Below are 13,292 nucleotides of genomic sequence, written 5' to 3'. Positions count from 1 at the left end.
AGGGTGAAATATTGGCAGAAATGTAATACAATATAAGCTAAACAGCAGTTCACAGTGTTACTGTTCTTCATCTAGCTCTGGTGGCAGGCTCTGAACAAATGGCCTCAGACAAGAACCACTAGAGTCCTGTTAAGGAAGCCCCAGTAGTTCCCAGCTATCTACATCGTGTGTAATGTGTGTGTGTGTGTGTGTGTGTGTGTGTGTGTGTGTGTGTGTGTGTGTGTGTGTGTGTGCGTGCATGTGTGCGTGCATGCTTGTCTGTGTGTTATGCCTTAAAGGATAGTGACTCAGTCTTTACTACTGAGACATGGTGAGTTGAAGTTTGGGGGCAGCGCTCTTTACGCACTCCTGACAGACTTGAGAAAGAGAGATTTTCTCAAGATACCCAAAACATTTACAGTTCTACATGACTGCTGCTATATTTAACACCATTATTAGATGAATCAGCCAGAGCCGTCTTTTTCTTTGCTGGCGAAGCTTTTTAGCCTGTTCATGCATATAAATAGCTCAGCATTATTGAAAATAATTAAGCTTTTATGCTGTTACTATTTAAAGTTTCCTTATGGCCTTCATTGTTAATTACCACCTTATCCATCTGTGGCACCGAGCACCCTATAGCTCTTAGCATCACTTCAGTAGATGAAGGGAGGGGTGATGCATGTCGCTGATTTCCTGTACTATGTATATGACTAATGCTCACTGTGAGTGTATGACTGTAGTATGAATAGTGGTGTATGGGAACGGGTGTCTGCACACAGAGGCAGTCTGTTACATTCTTAAATTATGCAGAAACGCCAACATAAAAGAAAGAGCTTTAGCTAGCAGCATTTAATATGTTCCCGCCTGCCTGGCTGCCTCATAACAACATGCAGACTCCACACTCCTTCCACCCCACTGACACAAGCGAGAGGAGAGAGCCAGAGTTTTAATTAACGCTGTATACGAGATGACAAAATGGAAGGCAGTGCTCCCCCGAACGCCTAACAAAGGGAAAGCTACATCACCATCAATTAACAATGCCGCCCTGCATTTCATGATGAATTTTGTGCAGTTTTAATGAGACTGCAGGGAGTGCATGTTGCTTTGTGTATAGGGGGACCTTCAAAAAAAAAAATCCAAGTTGTATGCTCAGTTGTGGGCGGTCTATGTGTGCACCCTGGGGTCTAGGTAAAAATTTTTCTTTGTCTAGAAAATGTCATGATGCCACTTTTGCTCCGGGTGGAAAAGAAATGCAGTATCCTTATTCATGTTTAAGCACTGTTGCTGCTGTTGTGTGTAAGTTTTACATTTATGGGATTTTAAAAAAGAAAGAAAGAAATACAATCCTGTCGATAAATGCTGCTGTTCACACCTGGGTATCTATTCTGGGTACCTGTCTCAGTAGCTGAATTCATTACAGGTCCGTCATCCTGGGAAGCAAGGTCACTCCCCATTTTTATTTAATTTTATTCAGGCCAAACAGGCAGACCACTGTGACTGTCTTTGAGTCATCTGCTGACTGAGGATCTTTGCAGAGAGTCTAAAAATAGAGTTCACCTCTAGTATTACCCTGTGACCCCTCCCACTTCCTGTCTTCCTGTGTGTGCTGCTTGTCTTGTTGCGACCTGATAATTGCTTTTAAGCAGTGTTGTTTAGCTGCACAAAAGGATGCATGATAGCTCCTAAACAAATCTTGCGTACAGTCAAGGACAGCCATTGCCCTCTTTAAACCTCTGTACTCCACTGGGTCATATTTGCAATATATTTAACATATTTTACTTTTTTGATGCTGCATGTCCTCAGATGACCAGGCATTTCATCACCTGCTTACTCACAGCCAACCACACAAACACAATGTCAGAAATTACAACCAAAATTCCACACAATCAACTCAATCACATAATGAAGAAATAACTCTGTTGAAAATTTCAATTCATGACATTTAACAAGCTGATGCCACTGCAGGAAATTATCCAAATCAAATCACAGGCTGAATTAACAATAACAAGACACAATGTCTCACATGTTTGTTATATGCAGTAGTTTGTCTGAGGTCTCTGTCTGGGTCACCTCACTAGCACATAGGTTGATGAACCTGGGTCATGACACCAATTGTTGTGCAGTGAAGTTGATACTGCAGCACAGGAACACACAACTGTCAATGTCATCACTCACTGCATCAGAAAGTTTAATAAAACATCAGTGTAACAACATTTACAAAGTCAGTGTCATTTTGAAATAAGACCATCTAAAGGTTTCCATGGTCGTAAAATTACAGGAAAACTTATGAAAATTCCAGGAAAAGTTATGAGATTAAAAAAAAACTATTTCCCAGGTCTGGAAATGGTTTCAAATTTAAAAATTAGCGAGCGCTGGCAGTTTTCCATCTGCAAATGCCTGGAAGGTGTTTGTTTAATAATGTACGGCTGTACTGCATTCAGTTCCAGAAACAGCCAATTGAACAACGTGGACAAGCAAACAACGACATGAACAAACATGGATCGTCTTACATCATTGTATCAGTCTTAACCTGTCTTTTTGTCCCTGTACAGAACTGTAAATTATTTAATTGTTGACCAACTATGTTGTGCTGTCTGTCTCCAGATACGGCAGAGTGAACTATGTCCTAGCAAGAAGACTGGAGCTCCTCAGAGAGGTGGGGAGGTTGCAGGAGAGTTTGGATGTCCCGGGAGATGTTTCCTACACCTGTGAGACTGCTGGACACTTTTACCTCTACCAGGTAAGACTATAACTGGGCTGAATGTATATAATTCTGCAACATGTAGAGAGATTCACAAAATGTAACAGACTAATGTTGCATAGGATATGCCTCTGATTTTGCAGTAGGAATGGGTTCATATTGTCCAAATAAAAGTTCTAATAACATAAGGCTTCGCAAAACAAACCTTACCAAAACGCAGTTGTCTGAAACTTGTATTTGGTTGTTAATATTGATTTACAGAGAGAGGGAGAGAGTTCAGGGGATCCAGGAGATATTTTACTGAATTAATTAGAAAGGAGTTCTATATTGTCTTTCCTGTTCCTCAGACATATCCATGCCAGTCAAACCCAGACGTAATTAAAGTTTCCATTCCCCAGACTCGCTACTCTTTTTGCCTAGACTGCAAATACGCTAGAAATAGTCTCAAGCCTTGCTGTTTATTAGTGTCACCTAATTAACACTGTCCTCTCGGGCTGCAGGAGAAATGCATCTGCAGACAATTACTCTTGTATTCCCATGCCTCTTTGGAAAGGCTCTGAAATAGACATTGTAACATAAAGAAGGGGCCGTGTAGCTGTCATTTTCAGTGGTATTGGGAGCTTGAAATCATATCCAAACTTTTATTGCTCTGAAAAACCTGAGTAATGTAAGATTGATACTGTTAAAATGAGTGTAAAGCTGCCAGCGACATAGTTTTTAGTGATGGTCATAGCTTAAACTACACCCAAGAGTAGATGATTGTCTGGTGACTCAAAGCCACAGAAAATATTTGGATACCTCGGCTGTTACCAGAGCTCTAGTGTCAGAGTTCATGTCTGATGGTGTTCATGCTGCCATTTTTGCACCTTGCCAGAAATCTGTCAGTTGTCTGCCTCACACACACAACTGTGGCTCCTTGTTAATTTAATGTGAGACTGGACTCTCAACCTTTATGTTAACTGAGTTCTTGTGTTTATTTTTGCTCTGAAAACTGGCCAATAGTGTAACAACTCCTTGACATTTACATCTTCAAATGTCACAGAACTAGTGTGGTGAATCTGTGACCATGAGCAGAGTGTACACTGTCAATGATAACAAGGCACATATACACGAACTCAAGGTTTCGATGGTGGTCTTAATAATCCATACAGACATATGCTTAACGTGTAATTAAGCGGAGTCCTCTGGCAGGCTCATTAACGTTATCCTTAATGTTGTTTTTCACAGGGGTATTTTTAGATCTAGGCTATCCTGCTGTTTGGATGAAGCTGGTTTATTAGGTGCTCAGCAGGGAAACCTGTATACCAGCGAGGCTATCTGTTCCCATTTGTATATTTGTGTGTAATTTTTTTTTTTTTTTTTTGCCATGGTCAAATAATTGCAGAGAAAATACAGGTTTGGCAGAGCCATGCAGACACCCACTATGTGTGCATACAGCACTTTGTAGACCTCAGACACGCATTGACTAAGTCATAGCTTGTGGAGTGTGCATTCTGTAAAGTCCCTTCGTGAGTTTATTTATGTAGTAGCTAAATCAAGCTGCAAACACTTTGCTGCCATGGTCATTTTGTGTAAACAGTTGTGATTTATCTGTCAGTATCATTTCAAAGCCGCATGTCATACATACCATCCAACCCACCTTTACATGCACTCAGAATGTGCCAAAAAGGTTGGCTTAACTCAGAAGGCCTGTTTGTATTTGTGTGATCATACAAAAACACATAGAGCAATAATTCATACAAGCCATAAGGATGAGTGTAGGGTTCAGTGTTGGCTATAATAATACAGAGACACCAGACCAAAGATGGGTCTTTTCATTCCAATGGAGTTGCTTGCCTGGTGCAAGCGCCAAAAACGTTTTTAGCTTCCAGGTTTACTTACACTGTATGTGGCCCACTGAATATGTGCAGTAGTGTTTCTCCCGTGGCCCCGCTTTAAAATCACCTTTCTCAGTGTAAGGAAACTTTTACAAAAGGAAAAAAACCTCCTTGGCTAAAAAATGCATTATAGAAAGATTGATAATTGACCTTGTTTGCAATTTGAGGTGTCCAGTTTTACAAATGTCTTTTTTATAATGGTGTTCCATGGAGAAAATTATCAAAGAGCAGCAGATTTTTCTCTGCAATACCATGAGTGGCTGCAGGGAGAAATCTGCTGCAAGGCTGAGCCGCTTTCCTGGGGGCCTGTTACTGGTATTTAATACCTTCAAAGTATCAACCAAAACAACCCAGAAGAAAATGGTATCGAAACATAAACAATACCTGCATTCTATGCTTCCCCAGGGGTCTGACCCCTGACTTTTAGACTCCCTGCTATATAAGCAAACTTGTGTTGCTGCCTTCTCCAGAGCCGCTCTCACACCACAACCGAAACAGCTCAACTCAGTCGTTAAACTCATTAATAACTGTTAGATAACCTTAGCCATGTGATGGAAACAGTTAGGCCTGTTACTGTGTACATGAGGCTGGGCAGACTCTCTGTCTTCCTGGTGCAGAGCTCACATTCCTGCAGCATCAGCCACGACCCATGCAGTCTGTCTAGCGTGGTGTATTTAGTCGGCAGTTCATAATCGAGATGCTACCAAAATGTTCACAGGTGTGGCTCATTGGGGTGCTCAGTATCTCACCTGGTGTGGCAGGTGCCCCATGTACAAAGGCTCTGTCCTTGCCACAGCATCCATGGGGTCGTCCCCTCTCTCTCCCCATTTCACTGTAAAGCTGGTTTATCGAATAGAGTAAACTCATCAAAAATAATCTTAAAAGAAGTATGGCTTTTGCTACATGCCACTCAATTCATGTTATGGGTATAGAATTAAGTATTCTGTTGGTATTTGTATCATTTTAATAGTACTGGTATCTTATTTTTTAAGTGATATTCAGCCCTGCCAGTGTGGGGATCTCTAGCCTACTCTAAACAGACCACTATTAGGGCTCGACCTCTTAACATTCGGAGTGTACTAAATGTTTGCGCTCTCTCTCTCTCTCTCTCTCTCCAGGTGATATCTCGCTGGGAAGAGTACATGAGCAAAGTCAGGCCTAAACAGGGCAAGACAGTGGACGTGGAAGCTGTGGCGGCACACTTTCCCTTCCACAAGTACTTCTCCAATGCACCCCAGCCTGTGTTCAAGGGCCGGTCATATGAAGAGGACATGGATATCGCAGAGGGCTGCTACCGCCACATCAAGAAAATATTTACCCAGCTGGAGGTACGAATGTCACACAAACACACAGTGAACTAGTTCTCTCACTGCTGAGCATCACCCAGTGGGATCTAAGGAGGTTACTTCAGTGCAAAAAGGCAATTTTAGTTCTAGAGCACATGTTTTTACAGTTAAATTGAATTAATTAAAAGCTGAACTGGACACATCATCTTTAGCTAATTAGTGGTAAACATATACAGCACTTTCATTCTTTTACAGCTGCATTTAAAAGAACTTGCAGACTGTTTACCAGCTGTGTCTGCAGGTATTTCACAATCTTATATGCACAAGTAACTGTGCCACAATGGCAGGTTGTTGTAGATTAATAGTGGCTGGTCAGACGGTGGATGTGTCTGCTCGTAAGTAGCTCTTCTGCCACTTTTGTATCTCTCTGAGTTTTAGTCATCACCTGTCTAGTAGCTATAGTGAATCATTATATAAGATACTTAACAGTTTATTTGTAGATAGGATTGCTGACCCTCTTAAAAAAATGAGCGGTACAACAATGTGATGAAGGCTGTTACAACTTATCTTTTTTACTCTCCGTGTCACTCTTTTTCCACACTCTTTCGCTCTTACAAACACACCTGAATGCGTTATCGTTGCTCCTCCTCGGCCCATCGAGTATTTCTATAGGGATAACAATAACATTTCAGATTTATGGGAACACCAAGAAGGTCTCTGAAAAGCAATAAAGAAGTTATTGGCTTGAGGTAATATCCCAACATGTGTGGTGACCTTGATTTATCTGGCTGGCCTCTGTATCACTGCATCACAGCACCTCTCCCTCCTCCCTCAGCCTCACCCATGCTGCAGTGAAATCTGTACACCCATTAAGAGGTATTGCTGTCTGTGGTGCAGGGTAGACAAAGCAACAATGTGCTGAATATGCTTATCTGTCTGCCTCTTCAAATGTAAAAGCAGTTTGGAATAAGCTGTCAGGAATATCCAACGAATGCAGTGCAAGACAGAAAGACAGCAACACAACGTGCCTCCTGGGTTCCTCCTGTATAGACATCTCTCGTTTCCTCCTCTGCAGTCCCACCACATCTTTACTGCTGTTTACTCTTTTCTCTCTTCCCTCTCTTCTCAGTGTCTGTGAATCCTTACCATCTTGATTTCACCCTTCCACTGCTCTGGAGCCATGGGGGTTAAAAATAGACCTCATCAATATTGCATGTTTTGATTGGTTTAATATTAATGCTAAAATAGTAACACATCAAATATTTATACCCCAGTGCTGTCCGAGTCCTCCGCCCTCTCCTCCTCTCTCTCTTCCCTACCCCTACCCAGCTAGCGTGGCGACTTGAAAATAGCACGCCTGTTTACCCATATTGCCTCACTGTGTTTCTCCACCACAGCGTGGTTTTTATAGTGCTATGATATCGGGGCTCTGAAGTAATCTCATTCATATTTTGAAAAAAAAAAAGAAGAAAATGGCCCTCAATTTTCCTTTCCAGTTTAAACCATCCTCAAGCTGCAGTTATTTAACAGCAAACAGCATACTCTCCAGGCTCGCTGACCTCTGTATCGCTGCATCATGGGAAAAGAAGAGACTGTTTCCTTATGAAATGAGAAAGCAGAGGGATTATTTTAATAATGTTTTTAATTAACAGACAGTTAGATTGCCAATCACTGCAGCATATTTTATGACTATGAATCAAAAGTAGAGGCAGTAGGAGATATTAGTAGTGCTGGGGTTAAGCCACCCTGCAGTTTTTAAATGTGGGTGACCCAAAGATGTATTGGGGTTGTATCTGAATATTGAACTGTGACTTTTCTTTTATAGATGTGATTATTTCACCTTAGATAATCACCTTATCCATCATCTCTGACAGTGATCATCCATCATTTTGTCAGAATGCCATGATTTAAGTTCCCCCTCCCCCCACCCGCCCACAGTCTGTATGAAACATGAAAGCCAAACTTAACTTCATTCACAAATAGATGCATGCATATCTACAGTATGTAAATAAGTCTAAGATTGCTAAATTCTTCCCAGAGGTCTATATAAAAGCAGTTTTTAATTGCCTATGGGAGGTTGCTGTTTTTCTTAATTTCTTTTTCTGTTCCCAAACATTTTTTGCACAGTGACCAGCTCCTGACCCTCATCTCCTCTCTTGTCTACCCTGCAGGAGTTTAGGGCATTTGAACTGCTGAGGAGTGGATTGGACCGCTCCAAGTATCTGCTTGTGAAGGAAGCCAAAATCATTGCCATGACCTGTACACATGCTGCACTCAAACGTCATGACCTGGTGGAGCTGGGATTTAAGGTATGCTCTTCACAGTTAAAAAAAAAAAAAAGGCAATAACCTGGTTAAGCTACTGCAGTTACTTAAAGGACTCGGTTTAAATTGCTGATTCTCTTTGTTAGTATGACAACATCCTGATGGAGGAAGCTGCACAGATTCTGGAGATCGAGACCTTCATCCCCCTCCTGTTACAGGTAACCCTGTCCTGGCTAAGTATTAAAACTTAAGTATGCTGTGCAGGCTTTATGACTAAAGGCCTTGACAAGAGGTGTTTTTTTTTCTTTTTTGCAATTGATTTTGCAATTAATTTGCACATCAGTATATTTATTTGTTAACAAAACTAAACTGTTGTTTTTTTTATTTTTTTGTCATGAGTACCGTCACACAGAATACAAATATGTATCAAAAAAGCTTCATGATTTTATTTTCAGAACAGGGTTGATAGTCTTTTACCACAAATAAAGGAATAAACCAGTGACATTTCACCTACACTTATGTCCAAATGAAGGACAGCAAACTTTATAAATCTTTTCAAACTTAAAAAATGCAGCACATACCAGATCCCTACTTTCTGTGACATAGCTTCCACAATTAAAACTCTAGACGTATACACTGTGTAGGTATTTACCAGAGGGAACTCAGATTCCCTCAAAATATTTTTCTAAACGAAAACTAAAATAAAAATAGGTTATAGTAGGTTAGGCTATACAGGAACCAACCTCAGACAGACTACACACTGCTTTTAGTCAGTAGGATCGTGCTAGTTGTTACAAATTTGCATCATTGCAACTATGACTAGTTCTGATGTAAAATATTGCAGGCCAAGTATTTTGTATTTTAGTGTTATTTTTTTACACCCCCTCAGTGTGTCAAGGCCTTAGACTGTGAACATTTGAGCTGTTACTCTTGACTATTGAAAAACTACAGCCGTGCCTTGCCAGAAAACTCACTGCCAGGTCAAAGCACCATCATAAGTTCCAACATCAAGGCTTGTTTAATCCTTTACTCAGCTTTCTACCACCTGACTTCCTCTATTAAGGTCTGACTGATGGTCTCCAAACACAGTAATGGTGCTTGTCTTTGGTAGTTGTGCCTAATTGTCCGAGATAGCGCTAATGTCTGTTTACAGATGAGATCATTAAGCGCATCATCCCATTCAACAACCTCGCCAGAGCTCCTGTCTTTATCTCTCTTCTCTAGTGAGTCACAGTCCGAGCCTTCTGCCGGGTATACGTCACAGCGAAACTGTTTATATCTCCTCCTCCCCTTCCCTTTTCTTATACAGCCATTCAACCCTTATCAGTGATTTTAGTGATTAAATCAACTCTTGATTTGCAAAGCTTCGTTTATCAGATTTGTCTGAGGTCCAGTTCCAAATAAACCATATCTAATAAGAAAAACCTGACGTAGACAGCTGTAGAGCCCCTTTATGCTTCACTGCCCACCTGGAGTTAAATGTTATTATCTGCTGAAGATCTAATTTCACATGCACTATTTAATATGATAAAGTCATTAGGCAAAATTGAATAAAGTTGGACAAAAATAGAAAAAATCCTTACTGAGTCTAGTACAAATCATTCAGGTGTTTTCTGTAATCAGTGTTCTTACCACTTATTTTGCTTCCTCGCTCTACAGAATCCAGAAGATGGCTACAGCAGGCTGAAACGTTGGATCATGATTGGAGACCACCACCAGTTGCCCCCCGTTATCAAGAACATGGCCTTCCAGAAGTACTCCAACATGGAGCAGTCTCTCTTCACCCGATTTGTGCGCCTCGGAGTGCCCACCATCGATCTGGATGCACAGGGTCGTGCTCGTGCAAGGTGGGTCGCCCTGGCAAAACATAAAGCTAAACACAGAAGATGCATTGTCTTAGTAACTGGTTTTGTGTAAAGGACATAACAGTGACTTGATGTGTGTCTATCTTCCTGTCCCACAGCTTGTGTAACCTGTACAACTGGCGCTATAAGCAGCTGGGGAACCTGCCTCATGTCCAGCAGCTGCCTGAGTTCCAGGTGCCAAACCCTGGCCTAACCTTTGACTTCCAGCTTATTAATGTAGAGGACTTCAATGGGGTGGGAGAATCTGAGCCCAACCCTTACTTCTACCAGGTGAGTAGTAGTAGTACCCACCAAGGGACACAAATACACAAACATTACAACTGTTATATGTACTAAGGATGTCTACTGGTTACATTACACATTCAAACCACTCTGTCTAATTTGGAAATCTACTGCAAAAATAAAACTATGAAAGAAATATCATAATAATCAAAAAATTAATTTCCAGAAAATAAAGTTACTGTGTTGTGAAAACTAATTAAACCAGAACTGGTATCAGAAAGAAAAAGGTTAGACATGTTTTCAGCAGTAAATACCAGGGATGGGCATTTTAAGTAACTGCCATATAGGAATACTGCATAAATGATTATAGAGTACTCAAGCACTTGCAAAAAAATCTTAACATAAGAACAGGAATGTAAAACAACGGAAAATGTGCAGTTTTAAATTAATTTTGAACTAGCCTATTCAATCATAAATACGAACTAAATATTTTAAAAATCAGCAAACTTTCTGTCACTGCTGTTACATAAATTAGAAGCAAACTGAACGACTGTCTCCAGAGTCCGAAGCCGCTCTCCTTCGAGGCAATTCAGTGTCTGCCCAATTAGCATGTCATAACACAATAGCAGCAGTTGTGATTGTCTGTACTTTTATTTTTTGTTTGTACTGTATTTTAATGTGAAGGCTCAAAGAAGACCACACACTCATGTGATTTTACCCATTTTAAATAGTACAAAAAACATATAAATGTCATGTTCTCATGTAGCAGGTTGGGTGGCGATTACTTTATATGTTGAACAAACCCAGAACTCATATCTTTCTCTTGTAAATACCCTGCGGCGAACAACAAGAACCTACATAGGCCCATATGTGTTATTTCAATAAGAAGAACTGTGAACACCGAGTTTTTAACACCAGTATATCTATAGCACAAGGACGTAGTGCAATGTTTGAACAGCAGAAATAGTTTATGTTACACAACTTGTGGCAGTTTTGAAGCACAATTTACACTCTCCTTTACACGGATACACACTCATGCACACTTAGTTCCACCAGAGCAGAGAACCGTATTCTTCCCTAACTTCCATTTCCTCTGAATGGGTTATTGTACAGGAGTTCATTCATTTTAAAATTTTAATGATTTAGCTACTGGCCCATATGTTAAATTCATAACCCTGCTTAGGCTGCAGTGAGCACTAGCTGCCCAGTACAGACCAGTGGGTTTGTCCTTCACACCAGGAGCCAGATTGTGTTTCATCATGACATTGCTGAGACACTCAAGACTGTGTGTGGGTGGAGGGCAGGGTTGATAGGGGTGTTTAAAAAAATGTTTACTTTGGCACCATACCAGCGCAGGAGCCCAAATGTTACTGTCAACGTTAACAGCAAAACTGTGTAGTGTGATAACATTTTAAGCACTGAAATGTGACATGAAACCAGTTACTTTATTGGAAGATTTACTGGTTCCTTTTTAATAAAGGAAGGAAACCAGAATAGTTGTGAGAAATATGGGACACATTTTACAATAAACACAACAATTTCTGGGACGTGACAGAACTTCTAGTTGTCAAAAAATCCAGGAGCACTTGATTCAGCTACAATCTGTACTTGTTAGTTAATACTTAAGTTGAGACACTGATTTGTTTATAAGTTGCAAGGCCAATGAACATATCTCTGTGTTTCAAAATATATCACTGCTGCGCTGTGCACGCTCATGTCACCGACGCTTCTTATTGTTCTTAAATCCAGACCATGCGCTCTTCTCGAGGCACCAGGTCATATGAACCTCCATTTGCCTGTTGCCATTTTCAGTTTCCTCCGGGGAATTGCCTGTATTACTCACCCTGCCTTCCACACTCACACATGCATATGCACATACACTTTCACACACATGCGTGCACTTTCCGAGGAACCAGAAGGGATAAATTGGACACTAGAGAAGCAATTGTATCCAGTGCATGCTGAATGCCTGTCACAGCTGAACAAACACTGCCACAACCCCAGCTTTGCACTTACACAGGAACTGCACATCCATCAAACACACAACCACACGTGCGTGCACTCAGACAATCCGCAGTCCAAAGGTCTGTCCCTGCTTCTTCGCCTCATTTGTTAAAGCACTTTCCATATTGAGTCTCAGCCCGTTGATAGTACTTCCCAAGTTGTCAAATGGCTCATAAAGGGTAAGATGCTTATCTAAATCCACATCTTCTGTTGTTAGAAAATGGCTTTTCTCAGCTGCTAGGCTTGTTACTCGAGGCTTTTCTGCTTCGCAAGCTACTTTTTAAATGACATAAAAGCAAAAAGCATTCTGGGCTTTACTCACAGGTAGTGTGGATTTACTACTCTTATTACCCCTTATTTGTATCTACACCACAATATGCAATCCTTTCTCCCCGTTCGTCTCGTCTCTGTTTCTGCCTGTTTCACCCCTCCATCCTCTCCAGTCTTTGTGTAGCCTCGGGCCATTGGCTCAAATTCGAGTGCATTTGCTTTGACCTTGTTATAGTTAACAAGTTCTCTGGGGTGTTAGGGCATTAGATCACATTTATGTTAAATATGCACATGAGGCAGGCAAAGCTGGAACTGCCAACCACGTCTACTTAGATATTACTCCTCTCGTAAAACTCATGTATGTTTATGGTTCTTGTGATCTTTTTCTCTCTGCAGCCAAACTGCAAAGCTACCTCATTACTACTTTTTAAAATGCATAACTTAAATAAGGTGTTAGCAGAAACAATCTTGATCCCAAATATGAAATGACGCAGGGTCTTTACTCCCTTAATATGATTTACATCCTTCTTTTCCCAGCATCATGTTTCAAAAGAAACTAGTCAGTAACAGTATGGAAAGAATTCATATGACGAGGCCACTGAGCAAGACATACTTCCCAAATTATCTGCCTTGTGGGCAGATCATCTGACAATGTCACATTGTTGAAAAATAATGTCATTGTGGTTTTCAACATTTTGTAGATAATTTTGAATATATTCCCTTAAAAATCACCAGCCCATACCTAACATTCCCTGACAAACTTGTATACAACATCTCTATCAGTAAACACATGGTGTGGTTTTTAGAGTTATGAATTTGTGCCA

General features: G+C 40.7%; 1 protein-coding gene across 1 annotated transcript in view; it reads left to right on the top strand.

Annotated features, from left to right (window-relative positions):
• The window catches only part of aqr (aquarius intron-binding spliceosomal factor), a 60,979-nt gene that overhangs the window by 29,745 nt on the left and 17,942 nt on the right, over nucleotides 1–13,292 (top strand). The window contains exons 26-31 of the mRNA XM_042500764.1: nucleotides 2,584–2,719; nucleotides 5,676–5,885; nucleotides 8,015–8,152; nucleotides 8,254–8,325; nucleotides 9,767–9,954; nucleotides 10,071–10,242. Of these exons, the coding sequence (XP_042356698.1) occupies nucleotides 2,584–2,719; nucleotides 5,676–5,885; nucleotides 8,015–8,152; nucleotides 8,254–8,325; nucleotides 9,767–9,954; nucleotides 10,071–10,242 (916 nt within the window). The remainder of the gene's footprint in view (nucleotides 1–2,583; nucleotides 2,720–5,675; nucleotides 5,886–8,014; nucleotides 8,153–8,253; nucleotides 8,326–9,766; nucleotides 9,955–10,070; nucleotides 10,243–13,292) is intronic.

Source organism: Plectropomus leopardus, chromosome 14 (genome assembly GCF_008729295.1).
Source record: "Plectropomus leopardus isolate mb chromosome 14, YSFRI_Pleo_2.0, whole genome shotgun sequence".
Lineage (NCBI taxonomy): Eukaryota > Metazoa > Chordata > Actinopteri > Perciformes > Serranidae > Plectropomus > Plectropomus leopardus.
This window is presented reverse-complemented; position numbering and strand designations above follow the sequence as displayed.